Here is a 20,198-nt window from a genome sequence, read left to right on the forward strand (position 1 = left end):
AAGCCTGGTGCAGGGCTCCATTCCAGGACCCTGGGATTATGACCTGAGCTGAAGGCAGATGCTTAAGCACCTGAGCCACCCAGGTGCCCCAGGGTACACAGATTTAATAGAGAATTTGAAATTATTCTTTTTCAAACCGAATAAAATGTAACTGGCATCATTTACTTGAAAGTATGTTCTAAAAATTCTCAATCAAGAATAAGAGATTAACTATGAAATCAGCCCCAAAGGCATTTGACATATTGTTCTTTATCTCATCTTTAAGAGAACTTTCCAAGTATTATCTCATGTTTTGGGAATAAGTATGTAAGTTTGCAATGTCAGAATTTACAGGGTTGGACAGGTGATAGTGTGCCACATGAGCTAAGTAACAAATACATTACAGATTCTTACAGATGAGGGACTTTGGTGAATTGGTGAATGTTTTTTTACCTTGATGCTTTCAGACCATCTCTTTACCTGTTGAGTGAAGCCTGTGATGTGGATCTTTGCTCTGGGGTAGGGTGATGGCTCCCCTGTTCTAAACTTCTGGAAGGTGCTGTTGACTTTGGTGACAGCCAGGGGTGGGGAGGAGGCAACAGGTGGGCATAGGAGGTGCCATGATTCTCAGCTGGAGGGTTCGGCTGTGTGGCAAACTGACAGGTAGAAGAGGTGCGAGGTGTCGAGGAGTTTGTTTCGCTTGGTCTGTTTATGACATTTAGGCACATGGGGAAAACTGGATAGCCCGCTGCAGGCCCAGTGCCACCTCTCTTGTCAAAAACTGAAACACTTTCTTAGCCTGCTCCTATGGTCTTCTGTGCACATGCTCCCATCAGAGTCTGGGTTAGGAACACAGAACTCAGTCCTCAGAAATGAGTGAATTTGTAACTGAGCCAGTGAAAGAATAAACAAACAATGAGGGCAAACGGTGGTGTGTGAGGCAACCCCGAGATTACCAATGGCAGGCGGCTGCTCCCATCCCTCGGGCTGGAGGGATGTAGGGAGGAGGTGGCCCCTACCAGACGGTCACCCATGTGCAGTGGAGTTCAGTTGCCTGGCCTCCCTCAGGAGTGGGGACCATGGTGGGGAGGGCCTGTTCTGTGGGCCCTGGCACCTCAGGGATGAAGCAGCCACCGTGGAAATACCGCTGGAAGCACGTGGAGGTGCTGGTGGGTGCACCTCTCCCCTCCTACCTCTGGCCCCAAAACCCGGTGTTCTCTACAGCTGAGCTGGTGTTGGTTTGGAAGGTTGCAGGAGCCAGTTCCGGGCATTGTAGGGGAAGGCCGAGGAATGGTGTCAAGAGCCCCACAGATGCGCAGTTGGGACTTAGGCCCACATCCCCTCAGGGTTCCCTCCTTCAGGGCTGCCAGGGTCCTAACTCTGGAGCCTTTCTGTCTTTTCCTGCCCGCGACTAGGTATCGTGCCCTCTGTTCCATGTTTGCCTGCTTTTCCTTGGATTCCCAGCAGTGCTCCGGACAAAATAATAGTTCCCAAACACATGATGCACCGCTACACTTGTCCACTCACACACAAGGGGCCTTACCTGACCTCACCTGACACTTTCAAGCAGGAGGGAATCAGCTGCCGTAAAGTAGATAGTTGTCTTTGCGATCCCCTTGAAGCACTTTCAGGAGGCACCGCTCCGGTTCTGTTCTGCGAATGCCATTGAGCTAAAGAGCACTAAGCTTGTTAATAGGCACATTGTGTAATGACCCGTCACCAAATCACTTTTGTGGCACATTGTGCTACACTGTAAAAACCTAGCAATTCTCTTCTTCCCAGACTTCCTAACACGTTCTCAGACTTTTTTCCTGCAGCTTGCATTGTAGCGCAGGACATCCCATTCTAGTGGTCTGGCCTTGACTGTGAAAGGATTGTGCTTCACGCTGGGGATGATTAAGGCCTGTCAGATTAGGTCACAGAATAGGGAGACTTGGGTCTGGGAAGGCCACAGACACTGGGGGTTTGGGAGAGAAGCTGAGGCCAAATGTATCACATGCTGGGCTCTGAGAAGCAGAAGGATGTGGATCTTCCAACCAGGTGCACTGGATAGCCCGGTTGGTAGGTAGGTGGGCAAAGGTCTCACCCACCCGGTTTCATTCATTAAATGAATGCACTTGGTTTTATGCCTGTAAGCTTTGAAGTGATATGGTCCAGTGGGAGCCTCTATTCGACTTTGTGGTTCACTGCTGCATCCCCTGGGCCTAGCTGGAGTCTGGAACTGGGTGAGGGCTCAGTCTGATGCGCATTGCATCAGCTGCTTGTCAGATGCTGCCCCCTGCTGGCCAGCGGTTGATCCTGAGGTCGACACGGGGAAAACACTCCTAAAAAGAAACTGGGGTGTAGGGGAGCTAGGAAGCCAATATTGGTATATGGCTTATGTTTTTGTGGTCGTAATTGAGGGAAATGTAGTAAAATAAGTACTAGTTAGGAGTGGAGAAGCTTAAAAAAAAAGTTTCTGTGTTTTGAAATCCAGCTTGTTAATAGTTTTTATAACTCTGATAAAATCTGGGCCCAGTTTTTCTTTGGTGATTAAATGTGATTATCATAATTTTTAGTAGGTACCCATGTTATAATACATTATGTCCTGAGAAAATTTTCATTTTGGAAATTATCCAGACTTTTTATTTCTCCTCCTGTGCCTTTAGTCTCTCAGGTATTTTACTAATGGCATTACCCATTCAAGATGTAGAGAGGTCCTGAAGCTCATCACCAGAAAGTTCAGGTCTGCACCTGTTTGTGGGAAGATGAGCTCAGCTGGCCAGACTGATGTGCTTTTTGATTATCCGTGGGTTGGATTCTTCCTAGCACCATCCCAGATAGTTGTGTTTGCCAGGGATGGTCTGCACAGCTGCTGTGTGCATTTCTCTGCCCTTTGTTTTGGAAAAATCCTTTTCTGGAATGTAGAATGACATTGCCTTAGATCAACTCTTGGTCAGTTTCCTGTGATATGTGAAGACTGCTTTTGTAGAACACAAGGCCCCTCCGTACAAGCTTTCTTCAGAAAGGGTTTGGGTTTCAGATACAATCACTAGATCCTCAGTCATGGCACTGTGCATGGTGTGGACTCAGAGAAGCATCCCACGGGAAATTACATGGAGATCATAGCAGTAGGAAAAATTTAGATGATCCCTGAATAGTAGCTCTTTTTTTATTTGACCTTGAATTTTCCTTTTTTTTTTTTTTTTTTTTTAAGATTTTATTTATTTATTCATGAGAGACCCAGAGAGAGAGGCAGAGACACAGGCTGAGGGAGAAGCAGGCTCCATGAAGGGAGCCCGATGTGGGACTCAATCCCGGGACTCTAGAATCACGCTCTGGGCTGAAGGCAGGTGCTGAACCGCTGAGCCACCCAGACATCCTGACCTTGAACATCTCCTATCAATCTTCCGACAGTTTCGATATCTGGGTTTGGACAAACATTCTTACAGTTAGTGACTACTACTGGGATTTTATAATCTTAACTTAAAACCATCTCTTGGGCTGTCTGGGTGGCTCAGTGGTTGAACATCTGCCTTCAGCTCAGGTCTGGTCCTGGGATTGAGGCTTGCATTGGGCTCCCCACAGGGAGCCTGCTTTTCCCTCTGCCTATGTCTTTTGCCCTCTCTCTGTGTCTCTCATGAATAAATAAATAAATAAAATCTTAAAAAAAAAAGAAAACCGTCTCTCTACTTTTTTTTTTCCGTCTCTCTACTTATTCGTACCCTGTGCCCTTTGCTCAGAAGATAAAATACTGATTGTTGTTGAATGAGACACAGAAACCTTCTCCTTTTTATTTACTGTGCTCTGCTAAACTCTTTTTCTTCGTCCAAGAATATGCTTTGTTCTTAGCAGTTTATTATTTTTTAAGATTTTATTTATTTATCCATGAGAGACGCAGAGAGAAAGAGAGAAAGAGAGGCAAAGACACAGGCAGAGGGAGAAAGAGGCTCCATGCAGGAAGCCCGGCGTGGGACTTGATCCTGGGACTCCAGGATCATGCCCTGGGCCGAAAGCAAGCCCTAAACCACTGAGCCACTCAGGGATGGATCCCCAGCAATTGATTTTCTAATGTTTCAAAGTTGTATATGGAAATGAATCTTCTGGGATCTCTGGATGGCTCAGCAGTTTAACTCCTGCCTTCAGCCCAGGGCATGGTCCTGGAGTCCCAGAATCGAGTCCCACATCAGGCTCCCTGCCTGGAGCCTGCTTCTCCCTCTGCCTGTTTCTCTGCCTCTCTCTCTCTCTCTCTGTCACTCATAAATAAATAAATAAATAAATAAATAAATAAATAAATAAATAAATAAATAAATAAATAAATAAATAAATAAATATCTTTTTTAAAAAAGGAAATGAATCTACTTTGGTCTCTTTAAAGAATAGTTTGAAGTGTGAAGCTGTAAAACTGAACTTTTTTTCAAGAACAGGAATACTTAGAATTTTCCTAACACTGAATCTCTTTGTCTTAGAATTTATACAATGTTCAGGAATACAACTCCTGATCAGTGTGATTTTTGCTTTGTCCTTTTCCCTTGTGTCTGATTCTGTGATGTAGGCATACCTCCATGTGTCTTTTGCAGTAGAAGTATTTTGCTGCCCCTGTTTAGCTAGGACAGGTAATGCATGCTACAGATATAAAACTAGGACTTTACCACTCTGGCCCACAATATCTTTACTAATTTATTCATTGTTTTTTTGGTAAAATTTGAGCTCTGAATATAGCCTCGATACCCCACTGACATGAGTCTCTGCCCAGAGTGACCTTATAGTATAAAGTGCCTTCTTGCTTTGTGAGCATTACGGAGATTTCTTCCTTATCAAATGAGAATGGAGCAGTTATTAGAGATTTCAAATTACTATTAGTGAAGGGTCCCAGGCATGCCATGTGCTTATGCTGCCACCTTGTGGGGGTTAATGAGATAGAAGATTAAAACCAAGGGTCATAGCGTAAATTTAAAAAATCTTCCATACTAAATACAAATTAAAACCATGACGAGCTGCCACTTTTTCTTGGTTAGAATGGCTAAAATTAACAAGTCACGAAACAACAAATGTTGGCAAGGATGTGGGGAAAGGGGAACCCCTCTTAAACTGCTGGTGGGAATGCAAGCTGATGTAGCCACTCTAGAAAACAGTATGGAGGTTCCTCAAAGAGTTAAAAATAGAGCTACCCTACAACACAGCAATTGCACTACTAGGTAGTTACCCAAGCGAGAAAAATAGGATCACCTCGGTGGCTCAGCAGTTGAGCACCTGCCTTTGGTCCAGGGCATGATCCTGGAGTCCCAGGATCGAGTCCCACATCGGGCTCCCTGCGTGGAGCCTGCTTCTCCCTCTGCCTGTGTCTCTGCCTCTCTCTCTCATAAATAAATTAAAAAAATCTTTAAAAAAAGGGCGAAACCAGTGTTTCAAAGGGTCACACATATCACAATGTTTATAGCAGCAATGTCCCCAATAGCCAAACTATGGGAAGAGCCCAGATGTCTATCGATAGCTGAATGGACAAAGAAGATATGGTATCTATATAATGGAATATTGCTCAGCATTCAAAAAGAACAAAATCTTGTCATTTCCAATGACGTGGATGGAACCAGAGGGTATTAATACTAAGTGAAATTTTTTTATAAAGATTTTATTCATGAGATACACACACACGCGCAGAGGGAGAAGCAGGCTCCATGCAGGGAGCCCGACGTAGGACTGGATCCTGGGACTCCAGGATCATGCCCTGGGCCAAAGGCAGGCACTAAACTACTGAGCCACCCAGGTGTCCCACTACTAAGTGAATTAAGTCAGTCAGAGAAAATAAAAAACCATGTGATTTTACTCATGTGGAATTTAAAAATCAAAATAGATAAACCTGGGAAATGGAGGAAAAACTAAGAGAAAATCAGGGAGTCAAACCATAAGAGACTCTTAAATCTAGGAATCAAACTGAGGGCTGTTAGAAAGGAGGGGGTGGAGGGGATGAGGTAACTGGGTAATAGGCATTAAGGAGGCATGTGATGTAATGAGCACTGGGTGTTACATGCAACTGATGAATCACTAAATTCTACACCTGAAACTAATAACATGCTATATACTAACTAAATTGAATTTAAATAAAAAATTAAAAAAGTATTGTGACTAAAAACCACACCTATACTTAATATTCAGTTAACTGTATTCTTTTAATGTTATTGTGCACCAAGAAGTTTTCATTTCAAGAGAGTGCCTTGTTGTTTCTACCACTTAAATTCTGTATGAGTCTAGAACTGGGTTCATAATCAAATTTGGTAGGAGAACAGGTTTTCCAAAAGGCAGCTCAATAAATCCTAGAAAATAAGAGTTGATTGAAAAGGAATCCAGGACATAGTATCTTCAAATAAGAAAGAGAGAGATGTGGATAATGTTCACATATCATTGGCTATTAGGTTATTTTCTTTTTGAGGAGATTTGTGTTACTTTATTGAAATGGTCATATTTTTGTAAACTTTAATTTGTAGGCATCAGAAACCCCAACCCTAGAAGGCCTTTCCTTTACTGTGAGACCTGGGGAATTGTTAGCTGTGATTGGACCTGTGGGAGCAGGAAAGGTAAGCCTTGATGCCTTTTGAAGTCTCACTGCCATGCTATATCCCATACTGAAATCTTGGGGTTGGGCTATGTGTAACACCGTTTTGAACTGGGCATATCTAGAATGGCATTTCTCAAGATAGGTTCCATGGAGCATTCCTTTTGTAAGAAGGTTGCACAGCCAAATCAATTTGGTTACCGTATGTTGTGTTTTACATGGTACTACTTCAAGTCATGCACAGTTTACAAATGCTTGTCTGGAAGTGAGATGTGTCAGTGAAGGAAATTCTTTCTGTCGCTGCTATCTGGGATAGTGACCAAGAAAATGGGACTTCCTTTCTTCAGAGCCTATTCTATTGGAAGTCTGGAGGTTGTAAGGCTCTTTTGGAAAGTGTTAAACATTTCCTTAGAGGACTTTCCCAAGGCATGTTACTGCCCAGTGAGTAATTGTGCAACTAGATGCATGCCACTGTGCTAGGAGCAAAGGATACAAATGTAAGAAGGCTCAGACTCCATTCCCCTCTAGAATCAACCAGGTCCTGGGGTAAGACAGATCTGCCAAAGGATTATTTCAGCTGTTCGTTAGGAGCATTCTGATAGTGCTAGGCACAGACACACCACGTTCATATGTTCTAGAAGACTTGAAGAGGTGTACGTGCCGCACTTAGTCTTGTGTATCTGAAACAAAATACGCAAGGTAAATATCAGATGTGTAAATCATGGGGTGATTATTTACAAGGGTTATTTTCTCTTTGGAAACTTAGTTCAGAGTTTCTGATGCTTTGGATAGATTATTTCCACATAGCTTTTCAGAAAGAAGGATCTTTTTTTTCTTAAATGGCTTCTTGTTTTGTTGGTTTGTTTATTTATTTGAGAGAGAGAGGGGGGGGGGCAGAGGGAGAAGCAGGCTCCATGCAGGGAGCCTGACGTGAGACTCGATCCCGGGTCTCCAGGATCGCGCCCTGGGCTGAAGGCATCACTAAGCCGCTGGGGCTGCGCAGATACAAGGATCTTGACAAGTAAAGGGTCCCTGCTGCAGGACCACTTGCATCAAACCTCAGATTTACAATGTGTGTATCCTGCTGGCCTTCTCTGTTAAGAATGGCTAACAGTCCTTAAGTGTTGGAGTATAGCATTTTATTTGGGGGAAACGCTACTGGGCAGAGCAGGTGGTTAGACTATTTTGTGAGTATTCGAATTTTATATTGCGCTTTCCATAGCTGTACTTGATTCTACGGATAGTAAAGGAGCTCCGACGTGCATGAAAGCCCCGGGCTGGGGAAGGCTGAATCACGGGCTTGTTCCGTGGAGAGTGCTGCCTGCACACATGCGCTTATTTCCAATCTGTTTCAGTCCTCGCTGCTAAGTGCTGTCCTGGGGGAACTGCCCCGGAACCAGGGGCTGGTCAGCGTGCACGGAAGGATCGCCTATGTTTCGCAGCAGCCCTGGGTGTTTCCAGGAACTGTGAGGAGTAATATTTTATTTGGGAAGAAATACGAAAAGGAACGATATGAAAAAGTAATAAAAGCTTGTGCGCTGAGAAAGGTAAGGACTTTGGAATTGCATGTGTTTGAATTTCAAAGAGTAATTATGTTGTTTTAAATGACAAGATTTAGTTCCTTTTTTCTTTTTGGAAGATCTTTGGACATTACTTAATGCTTCAAGCTGGTCTTGGGGTGAATGCACCATAGGTACCTGCCCACATACTACTCTGCTATTTCAATCCTGATGTAAGGATGACATTCACAGGATGATTTTAAAGATTTTATCTCTCTCTCTCTCTATTTAAAGTTAGCAAGGAGTGAGGGGCAGAGGGAGATGGGGACTCTCATGTAGACTCCATGCTGAGCACAGACTCCAAAGTGAGGCTCAAACCCATGACCCTGAGATCATGACCAGAGCCCAAATCAAGAACTGCCTAACCGACTGAGCCACCCAGGTGCTCTGAGTTTTATTCACTTTTAACTTTTTATTATTCATTTATTTATGTATTTTTAAAAGATTTTATTTATTTATTTGTGAGACAGAGAGAGAGAGAGAGAGGCAGAGACACAGGCAGAGGGAGAAGCAGGCTCCATGCAGGGAGCCCAATGTGGGACTCGATCCTGGGTCTCCAGGATCAGGCCCTGGGCCGAAGGCGATGCTAAACCGCTGGGCCATCCGGGCTGCCCCACTTTTAACTTTTTGAAGGGATAATTCAAAAATTTGCAGATGCAGAGACAGTCATGTTATTACCCCTCATGTACCCAGCTCCTAGCTTCAGCTGTGCTCTGCTGGAGGTGGGTCTGTCTGTACTGGCACCCCTACCCTTTGCTGCCCCTCCCATACCCCGAATTCTATTGTCGAATATAGACCTCATATAATAGTTCATCTGCAGATATTTCCTTCATCATCGCTAAAAGATAGTTCCTCTGATAAGAAACATTATTGTCCCTAAAAAATGACCCAAATTCCTTAATATCATCAGCATTTTGGTCCAAGTTGACATTTCGTTAGTTATCTCACCAGGAGATCTCCAGAGCAGTTGGTTTGAATCAGATTCCACATGAGGTTTGTGCTTGGCACTTGGTTGATTCATCTCCTGGGTCCCTTTTAATCTATAGGTCTCCTCTCCACTTGATTTTTCCCATGTGATTTATTATTTAAAGAAAAGGAAATGCTTTAAGATTTCTTTTGAATGCTACATCATTTCACAAGCGGAGAGATTTTCAGAAATGACATTGTTTTGCAGAAAATGGCAAGATGAAATGTTTGTCATTGGGATTTTAAGTAAAATTGATGAATGAATGATGAACATTGAACTTACGTGATAGAATATAATTTAGCAAAAAGGGAAAAAAAAAAGCAGATACCTATAAATACTAGGTGACTCCCTTTAGGTTATAAAAATCAGTGGATAATAGCGTTAAAGGGCTCTCCCCAGGGTCAGTTCAATGCAGTCTGGACATCCAACTGTTCTTTTATACTGTGTGGAAAAGCCTGAGAAAGACTTTTAAAAGTAGGGCATTGAAGGCTCCAAGCCAGCTTTGTGAGGAAATTGTAATTTTGCTTGAACATCATAGATTTTATCAGGTGTGTAGCATTTATTGATGTGGACAAAACATAATTGCTTGTTTAATGGGCTTTTATTTATTTTCCCTTGGTCACTGTTAATGAGAGATTATGTGTTTTGAGACATGACCTCAAGGTAGCACTGATTGGCTAGATTTTTGTGAAATGGTGTATATTGTATAGGAAGAGGCCAAAAGCAAATGTAAAAATTCCCATTTATTCAGAGTCATGTGCTAATCATCTTTCTGCCTGTCACACCTGCATACACATATCTGCACACACGCACACATTAAAAACATGAGTTTTTAATCTTTTATCAGGGCCTTTGATGGCACCATCCTCATTGTTTAGTTCCTAAGACTGAGGCTTATGGAGATGAAAAAATTAAGCCAAACATTCACAGCTCAAGTTCAGATTTGGCATGACTCTAGATTCCATGCTTTTCCACTGGGCCATGATGCCTCCCATCTGAGGAAGTTTGTATGGAGGAGCTACTTTGTTACAGTCAGGTAATGGAGGTGGAGACCAGTGTGACCCTGGTGGGAAGCCAGACGTGGAGAGACCGTGGCCACGGTAGACCACCTGCAAAGTTGGTGGGTGATTGCTTGGTATCAGTAGTAGTATTGAGGAACAGTTTTGTGGATGCATGCAGCAAAATGGGAGTGATTCAGTAGTTAAAATCCAGAGCTGGTTTCAAAGGTGTCCAGTTTGAGCATATAACAGCATTTACACAGAGTAGCAGCAATTATTCCAAAACGGTGAAGTCCTGAGGCATATAGCATTATCAGCTAATTATGCAGATTGCTCCTTGTACCACAAGGATGAGTCTCTTCAATGCAGTGGCTGCTAGATGTGGCCAAAGAGGCCAGCGTGTTGTCCACATAACTTCTGTTGTGCCCTTTTGGCTATTACAACCCTAACTAGCTTCTAGTAGGTGAAGTTTTCCTCCTCATACTTAACACCTCTGGCTTTTCTGTTCATATGCCACCAGGTAACCTTGATCATTGTAATTACCCTTTAAATACAGGTGGCTGTGTGTGTGTCCAGGAGGAAGAATGTTTAAGACAAGGGTCTACATGGCTAGTAACATTCAGACAGTTAAACATAGTGCCCAGATCATGAATAGCATTTTCACATACAATAGAATTTAAAACTTATGTCTTAATTTGCCTTAAAACACCGAGCCTGTTGCAAATGATAGGTTGAATATTGGTCCCTAACATGACAAGATAAATTATATTCAATTGCCAAAGAGGCTAGGGGGAGCATTCCTGAAAAGAGGGTATGTAAATTTATTTTTATCCTAAATAGGTGTCACTTTTTAAATAATATGTAAATTATATATATCTGATATTTTTTTTGTTGGGGGGGGAGCATAAAAATTGGATAATTGAGGAAGGTGGAATGTTGAGTTTGCAATGAACACAGCTCAGGCATTTTCTCTTTACCTTCATCAAGTTCAGTTCCTGATGCCCAGGTTAGACTACAAAGGTCCAGACCAGTGTTTACCTTGCATTTCTGGTGATAGCGCAGCCCTGCCTTTCTCTTCCCCCATGTTTGAACATCTCTGGAGAAAGGGAGCTATTGGGATAGTGGCTGCGATCCAGTGTTTTCCATAGACACTGATGCTTTCGCCAAAGCGACATGGGACAACTGGACCAGTGTGTGGACCGTGTTCTAGGGCAGTTCTGTAGGGCACACAGACTCTGGTGGAAAGGAGGTCCTGCAGGGTGGGCTGTTGCCTTGATTCTTGTGTTCATGGCTCGATGTTTATGAACATGGACTGTTTCTTATTCTGCTGTATGGCTTGGGGTCATATAGTCAGGTCCTCTTGTGCTCATTCTCTCCTTGGCAGAAAAGGAGGCCCAGGGTATAGATGTAGTGAAGAGTCCTGCCTGGTCCCTGCTTTGTCACTTTCAACACGTCTTGTTTGTTACCTACCTGGGTCTTTCCTGTCTGCTGCAAATGACATTGGGTCAGAAGATTTTCAAGAGGTTTTGCTGCAGTTCTGAAATGCTATCTATCACTCTGTTTAGGGTTGGTAAAGGCTTTAAGAAACCAGAAAACCACCTGATGAGTTACGCAATCCTTTGCTTATCTCTTGGAATCCATGTGTCAGCGGATGAGCATAAGATGGCCAGGGAGATAGGGGCATCCTGGAATGATTTTTGCCTGTAGATACAGAGAATGCTTATGTAGTAGGATATAGGATAGCTTTGGCCTTTAGATATCTTGGGTATTAGCTTGGGGTGACTGTTTCCTTTTGTATTAAATGGAGGTGGTATCGGACTACTTTCAGGAGGACCATAGGCAGGCAGTACCTCTAACATGCAGAAATGTTAGGTTTTTGATAAATGAGGGCTGTTATTACTATAATAGCCCTTTTCTCTAAATTCATACAGACATAAAGGATTTTTCCTTGCTGCCTCCCTTAAATCCTGGAATCAAAATAAAACAAAAAAGGCTAACATTTCTCACGTTAAATGTATTGCTAATAACTAATAACTAGGTGTATTATATCAGATCTAATTAAGTTAACTTAAGTCTTTCTGTAGAAAACATGAAATACTATGGGAAGATAGGAAGTAATCATGTTTAGCAGCATTGATTTGGGCTGATGACCTACTCAAAGTGACAGTGTAGTGGGTTAGAACATCATTGAGGGAGCACCTGTTTGAATTCCAAGGCCCTGGAGGCAGACAGGTGTGAATTGAATCTCAGTCTCTGTTTAGCAGCTGTGTGATTTTGGTTCACTGAACCTTACAAAGCTTCAGTTTATCTATAAAATGGAAATGATTATCCTCCAAAAGCGTTTCTTAGGATGAAAGGCAATAATGATCTTATAGCACCTGATTGCTAGGGACATCCCAAGAAGTCACTAAATCTTAGAATCACATACAAGAGATATTAGCTCTTAATTTTAAGAGTAGCCAATTTTGGGTAGAATCATATCCATAAGATGTGACACCTTATGTGACATCTTAAACAGAAGGTGTTTGAGTATACAATTTCCATTATTTGATTTGACATTTGTGTAGGTGCTCTAACCTTGTGCATTACGTAAATTAAAAATATTGTTCTAACATATGCAATGTATCATGATAGTTGCATCTTTTAGCACTTGAAGACTTTTTTTTTTAAAGATTTTATTTATTCATGAGAGACAGAGAGGGAGGCAGATACACAGGCAGAGGGAGAAGCAGACCATGCAGGGAGCCTGATGTGGGACTCGATCCCAGAAATCTGTGACCACGCCCTGAGCCAAAGGCAGATGCTCAACTGCTGAGTCACCCAGGCATCCCACTTGATGAGGTGTTTTTTGTTTTGTTTTGTTTTGTTTTTGAAGCATTTTTAGACAATATATCCTTGAAGTAATAGCATTGGTAAGTTCAAGTGTAATATTTTCCTACACAGATCACTTGAATTTATAAGCCCCACTGGTGCGCTTACAGGCTTATAGTTTCTTCTCATATTTACTACATTTCTGCCAATTTGGACGTTTTCTTTTCCGATAACCTTGAGACATTTTCTTTTCTGATAATCTTGATGGTTGTAGAATGATTATGGTTCTACAGTTTTTTATCTCTCAATTGGGATAACTTCTCACATGTAACCAAATAATGAGTACAGAGGGGAAATATGAGACTAATCTAAATATAGAAACTAAGTTTATTGATAGCTCTGTGTGTGTAGAGATCTTCAGCTCTTAACTAATTTTTATATTTTAAATACACTTTTAATTTTAAATACTTTTATTTTTTTAAGATTTGACAGAGAGAGAGAGAGAGAACACAAGCCAGAGGAGAGAGGGAGTAGACTCCCCGTAGAGCAGGGAGCCTGATGCAGGTCCCATTCTCAGGACCCTGGAATCATGACCTGAGCTGAAGGCAGACACTTAACCAATTGAGCCACCCAGGTGCCTTTAAATACACTTTTAAATATACTTTACATAACCCATTTGGGGCAGCATGATGAGGAATGAAGAATAAAAGACTACGAATTGAGAGGAGTGTGGTTCAGATTCTACATTCCATTTAAGAGCTGGTCGTCCTTTGACCATTATGCGACCTGGTGTCAGTTCCCTCACCTGTGAAGTGGGGCTCCCATTTTGCAGCCTGTGAATATTTTTTTTTTTTTTTTTTATGATAGTCACAGAGAGAGAGAGAGGCGCAGAGACACAGGCAGAGGGAGAAGCAGGCTCCATGCACCGGGAGCCCGATGTGGGATTCGATCCCGGGTCTCCAGGATCACGCCCTGGGCCAAAGGCAGGCGCCAAACCGCTGCGCCACCCAGGGATCCATTAAAGATCATTCTTATCAGGCATCCGAGTGCCAGGCTTGGTGCGTAAATCTTACCATCCTTACCATCGAGGAGCTGGGGAGACAAACCACGCACGTGTACAAATTACGAAGCAGAATAAGGTGGGCCCTTCATGAGAAATACCGAGTCTTGAGAATGAAGTAGAAAGAGCAAGGAGTTCCCATTTCCAATGATTTCATTGAAGAGAAGATTTGAGCTGGGCTTTGAAAGATCTAGGGGATACCGATTAGGCCATGATAGGAATGCCAATCATGGAAGAAAAGTTATGAACAAAGGCCTGGAACTCTTACTGTTTGATTCTGTGATCCAGTCCTCCTTGGCCCCCAGGCTTCATGAATGGTGTCATAAACAGTCAACGGTCTGCTCCATGGTATTTCTGTGGAAGCCTCCACCTTCACCAAAGGCAATTTGCTAGGTTTCTGGCTTGATGGCATCAAACCCAGCATAGTTCTTTCTTGGCTTTTCCTCTAGTGTGTGTGTCTGCTTTTAAATGAAAACAATTATAGACAAAACAGTTGGTTAAATATAATTGAGACATAACTAACATTAGAGTACTTTCTGCTCATTGGGATGATGTGAAGTATACATTCAACTCAGGCTTTTCTTTTTAACCAAACCAGAAAATTGTGGTTAGGAAATTAGCCTGACTCAGATTTTACTTCATATTCTTTGAGATGTTTTTTTCCCTCTGTAGCTTGTCCACAAATAGTTGGCAGAAGCAGCAGCCACTCCAAGTCCTCCTACTAGGCTTAGAGAGAGTCCATTCCCTATTCCCTAACTGTACTGAATCTGAGAGTGGATTTTAAGTGCCATTCTTTAGAGAGTGGCTAAGATTGCTCTGCTATAGCCTGGTGCTATTTTGAGAAGGAAGACAAGGCAATATAAAATCAAGGCATAAAAACTAATAACAGTTTGCAAGGACTGTCAGTGAATCGAGGTCAAGTAAAATGTGGGTGTGGTGGGTGGGTGTGAGTGGGTGGTGGAAGGCAGGGAACTGATTTTAGAATGGCCCATTGTTTTTCACGGAAACCTAAAGCAGGAGCTGGTGTAGTCTTCTGAGCTTAGCAAGGAAGTAATGTGAAATAATGAATTTTCATGATTGACCAATTGTTGCCTTTCACTTACTGCCATCCAGTTAAGCTCTGAGCATGTAGGAATTCTGTGTGTTTCTGTGAACTGTCAGGGAATGGGTTGGGATGGAGATACCCTGTCTTTTCCTTTCTTTTGGTGGCATCCTTTGGGTGATATGATTCATACTGTGAATGAAGTCCCATTTTTGGTTTGATCAAAAAATATGTATCCATTGCTAGTAGTAGCAAGGTACAGTAAACTCCTGTGTTTTCCCTATGTATAAAAGATGTTAGTCTGCATTTTTGATTGTCACAGCATCCTTGAACTTAGTCATTCTTGTCGCTCCACATTTTGAAGAAGAGGAAGAGGAGCTTAGGGAGGTCAAGGGACTTCCTTGTCATGGACCTTCCAAATGCCTCTTGTTTTCTCCCCAGATTGGTCAAAGGTAGAGACAAAGAGATGAGGGCTCATCTATAGAAAGTTGTTGCTGCATATTCTAGGTTGATGCTTGCGAGATGTGGTAGGTAGATAACCAACACACTCCACCAAACTGATTATCTATGCCAGGAAGCTGTACAGTGATAATTACAGGCCATCTAAATAAAAGATTCTAATATAGTACAATGTAATTTATTTTATTTTTTTATTTTATTTTTATTTTTTAGTACAATGTAATTTAAATCTGATTATTATCCTGTCATTTTGGGGATGTTATTACCCTTTCCTCCTGCCCCCAGCTATTATGATTTGTCCATTTATTTCCTAAATAATATTCAGATATAATTTGATTGATTCCCCAATCATCATATCCCATCTTATTCTTTGTGGCTTTGAATTTTATCTGGCTTGCATGAAGCAAAATTCTACTTAGTTCAATAGATTCATTCAGTGTCCCTCGAACACAATTACTTCCCTTCTGTTCTTCTGCTCAGACTGATCTTTCTGCTAGTTTTCTTGTACAGATCTTGTCAGTCACTCTACTGTACCTTAAATGTGAAGACAAGGGTCAGGTGTTCACCTTTCTCCAAGGTTGGGAGGTTAAGGTGAGATCAGCAAACTGACTGGTTAAGACATACATGTTCTTTGATAACATAAGTCCTGTGGCTTCACAAACCAGGGGTGAACTGTGGGCTCTCACAAGTAGCCCTGGCTCTGAGGTCCAGACTTGCAAATCCAGGTGCAATATGACGTCTTGCCCATAACGAAGATCTTAGCTCACACCCACTGTTTCCCCCAGCTCAGTAAATGGTGTGCCTGTTCTTCCCCTTTCTCACGTGGAGGACAATACATCATTCCTCTGCCACCACCACAATCCTCGCCCATTCATTAGCAGGTCTTACAGGCTTGACCTTTGAAATTTATTCCGAACATGACCATTGCTTTCCATGTCTGCTGCTCCCATTCCGGTTCTAGCGAGTGTCCTATCTCACCTGCATTAATGCAGTGCCATTCCAATGTGTGCCTTGCTTTCACTCTTTGTGTCCTATCATCTGTTTTCCACAAAGAGGCAAGAGAGGGATTTCTCAAAAACCCTAAGCCTGGTGGGATGCCTGGGTGGCTCAGTGGTTGAGTTTCTGCCTTTTAGCTCAGAGTGTAATCTCGGGATCCGGGATCAACTCCCATGTCCGGCCCCCTGCAGGGAGCCTGCTTCTCTTTCTGCCTCTCTTTCTGCTTCTCTCTCGGTGTCTCTCATAAATAAAAAATCTTTAAAAACAAACCAAGAAAACCCCCTATGCTCCCCACGTCCCCTCTCCAAGTGACTCTGGGTGAAACACCTGGCTTCCCTTATCTTTACTCACTCATTCTTTGCACACTGTCTCCAGCTCTGCTGGGCTCCCTGCTACTCCTGGAACACAGGGCAGGTGACTTCCCTGTGCCCTTTGTGCTCGCTCTTTTCTGCAGGTGGAATGCGTTTCAGGTCTGCCCAGGTGCACTTGTCTTTGTGGAAAGCCCCTCCCATCAGAACCCTTCTCTAAGCCTCGTATAGATGGGATTTTCCTGCGTCTGTCTCCTCTGAGCCAGCTTCCTTTTTCTTCCTAGGTCTTAGGATTTGTACTCCTGCTAATTTTTCATGTTGTCAGTCTCCCTCTATGGAAACTCAAGGGACTTTGCCTTCTTAAAACCAAATTCATTGTGCCCAGAACAGTGCCCGACATATAGTAGATGTTCATTAGACATCAGTTAAGATGGTGAAATGCACGAACATTGTGGGGAAAAGCTGCAGACTAGAAGGGAAAGCCCTGTGTATTTTGGAAAGGTTCAAGGTCCCAATTTACTCACTTTTAAATAGATTTATCTCTATTGATCATGTACGTTTATGAAGAACCAGTGCTGAAAGTCTAGGATGACAGTAGAACACATTTTAAATCTTTTTTTCCCCCTCTCTTTCTTTCTTCCTTTTTACTTCTTTCTGTCTCCATGCAGGATTTGCAGTGTTTGGAGGATGGAGATTTAACCGTGATAGGTGATCGGGGAGCGACACTGAGTGGAGGGCAAAAGGCCCGGATCAACCTTGCAAGGTAATCACAGTTGAGTTGCACCTGCTCCCAAGGGTGGCTAACCTGAGAACACCTGCTGCGTAGTGGTGGGGGGTGCCGGGTGCTATATGGAACACCAGCCTTGCCTTATTCCATAGGCTTTTCAAATGAATGGGACCCAAGTTGTTGAATGCTGTCACAACTGGGTGATGTGATCTGGGGAGTGTGAAGCTTTCTCCCCTCTGATGTGGTTTTATATTTTCTAGAGCAGTGTATCAGGACGCAGACATCTACCTCCTGGACGATCCTCTCAGCGCAGTAGATGCGGAAGTTGGCAGGCATTTGTTTGAACTGTGAGTTTACTTGTGTTTGTCATTTCTGTTCTGTTTGAATCCTGTAGTGCTTGGGGTAAAACGTCAAGAAAACCAGTGTACTTCAGAAGACTGTGCGTTCTGCTGTGGTGTCCCTCTGTCTCCTCCCTTCCTTCCTCAGAAGGTCCTTTTTAGAGACATTTTTGGATAATAAAGAGAAGAAAGAGATGGAGCTTACCATCTGTGCCATGAGTGGAGGACATGAAGAAATAGATGGCAGATGTCCCCTTGATATACTTGTCGTTGATAACCAAGACACTGTTGTTGGAATCAGGAACGTGATGCACAGTTTTTAAATCAAAGATTGGGACTTGGTAACGTAGGACTCAATTGCCAGTTCTTTTCCATCATCATTTTTATTGGTGGCATATTAGAAGTGAATTTTTTTTAGTGCCCACAGAGCTTCCATGGAGTGGCCTTGCTGGTTTGTGCTAATTATCCTGCAGATCAGGAAATACTTGGTTATGTCTAGAATTTAAGAATGCCTTATTCCAGTGTGGCCGAGTGGCTCATTTAGTTGAGTGTCTGCCTTCAGCTCAGGTCGTGATCCCAGAGCCCTTGGATTGAGCCCCACATCTGGGTCCTTGGATCATACCCATGTCTGGCTCCTTGTTCATCGGGGAGCCTGCTTCTTCCTCTCCCTCTGCCTGCTCCTTCCCCTAGTTGTGTTCTTTCTCTCTGTGTGTCAAATAAATAAATACAATCTTTAAGAAATTGTCACCTGGGTGATTCAGTGGTTGAGTGTCCGCCTTTGGCTCAGTTCGTAATCCTGGGGTCCTGGGATCGAGTTCTGCATCGGGATTTCTGGAAGGAGCCTGCTTCTTCCTCTGCCTATGTCTCTGCCTCTCTCTCTCTCTCTCTCTGTCTCTCATGAATAAATGAATTAAATCTTTTAAAAATTTTAAAACAAAAGAATGCCTTTTCCATATTATTTTCCTTATTGTAGTATGGCTTCATGGATTCTTATTAGAATTAATATGTAAGAACCCCAAATGTAGGGTTAACTTGAATTTGAAATCTGATATCTAGAATCTAGCTCATTTCGTGACTCTTTCTTTGTGTTTCTGGAATTTGTTTTCATTTGGTCTTCATCACCAATTGACTGAAGTAGAATAACTCTAGATCTTTTCTGTACAGACTGTAACCTGACATGCATGACTCATGCTCCCTGCAGAGTCTAGACTGGCGTATTTGGAAGCATTGTGAACTTGCTCTTGCTAAAATTGCATCATGTCTACCCCACAGTTATCTTACTGTTGTTCACATTGTCAGAGCCAGCCGGTGCTTTCCAGTGCACTTCTGATCCCCTAACTTATGCCCAGAGATAGATTCTCTAGCAAATTATCTTGCACAAAACCTCGTTATTTACAAAGGAGGACTGAAACAACAGACATGGATTTTCTCCCAGTCCTGGAGGCTGAAAGTCCAGATCAGGGTGCTGGCATTTTGGTTTCTCTTGAGACCTCTCTCCTTGGTTATCTGATGGCTGCCTACTTCCTGTGTCCATACATGGGTTTGCCTCTGTGCGTATGCACCCCTGGTGGCTTTCTCCTTAGGTGCTTTTTTAAAAAAAGAAAAAGATTAATTTATTTGAGGGAGGCTCAAGTACGCTTGTGTTTGGGGGATGGGCAGAGGGAGAGAATGTCAAGCAGACTCCCCACTGAGCACGGGGCCCCAAGTGAAGCTCAATACCATCACCTCTGAGACCATGACCTGAGCTGAAACCAAGAGTTGGGTGCTTAACTGACTGAGCCATCTTGGGTACCCCATCTACTTATGTCTTAGTCTCTTCTAAGAATACAGGTCAGATTAGATACAGGCCCATAGTTAAGGCCTTATTTTTATTTTTAAAAGATTATTTATTCATGAGAGACCCAGAGACACAGGCAGAGGGAGAAGCAGGCTCCCTGCGGGGAGCCCAATGTGGTACTTGATCCCAGGACCCCAGGATCACATCCTGAGCCTAAGGCAGACACTCAACCACTGAGCCACCCAGGTGCCCTGAGGCTTTATTTTTTTAACGTCCATCATCTCTTTAGGGGTCCTGTCACCAAATTACAAAGTACTGAGGGTTAAGGCATCAATGTGAATTTTGGAGAGAGGCTGGGAAGACCAAATTAAAGTCCTAAGTAGCAAAGTAAAGAGAGTTTAGCAGAGTCATCAGTGTGAGGAAGAGGCAGCCCTGGGCTCCGGATACCAGAAGCCTGGGACTCAGTGTCCCCTCAGTATTGGTTCCTAATATTCCCTCATCTGGCTGCCCATGAGTGTTTATATACAGAGTGCTTAGTTTTGGGATGATGACAAGTTCTGAAGGTAGGTGGTGGTGATAGTTGCACAACAGTGTGCGTGTACATAATGCTATTGGGAATACTATGCTTACAAATGGGTAAAATGG

At 42.9% G+C, this 20,198-nt stretch overlaps 1 protein-coding gene across 1 annotated transcript in view; it reads left to right on the forward strand.

Moving 5' to 3' along the window:
• Positions 1–20,198, forward strand: part of ABCC4 (ATP binding cassette subfamily C member 4 (PEL blood group)) — a 246,477-nt gene that overhangs the window by 87,662 nt on the left and 138,617 nt on the right. The window contains exons 10-13 of the mRNA XM_077855182.1: positions 6,444–6,533; positions 7,867–8,058; positions 17,380–17,474; positions 17,699–17,785. Of these exons, the coding sequence (XP_077711308.1) occupies positions 6,444–6,533; positions 7,867–8,058; positions 17,380–17,474; positions 17,699–17,785 (464 nt within the window). The remainder of the gene's footprint in view (positions 1–6,443; positions 6,534–7,866; positions 8,059–17,379; positions 17,475–17,698; positions 17,786–20,198) is intronic.

Source organism: Canis aureus, chromosome 17 (genome assembly GCF_053574225.1).
Source record: "Canis aureus isolate CA01 chromosome 17, VMU_Caureus_v.1.0, whole genome shotgun sequence".
Lineage (NCBI taxonomy): Eukaryota > Metazoa > Chordata > Mammalia > Carnivora > Canidae > Canis > Canis aureus.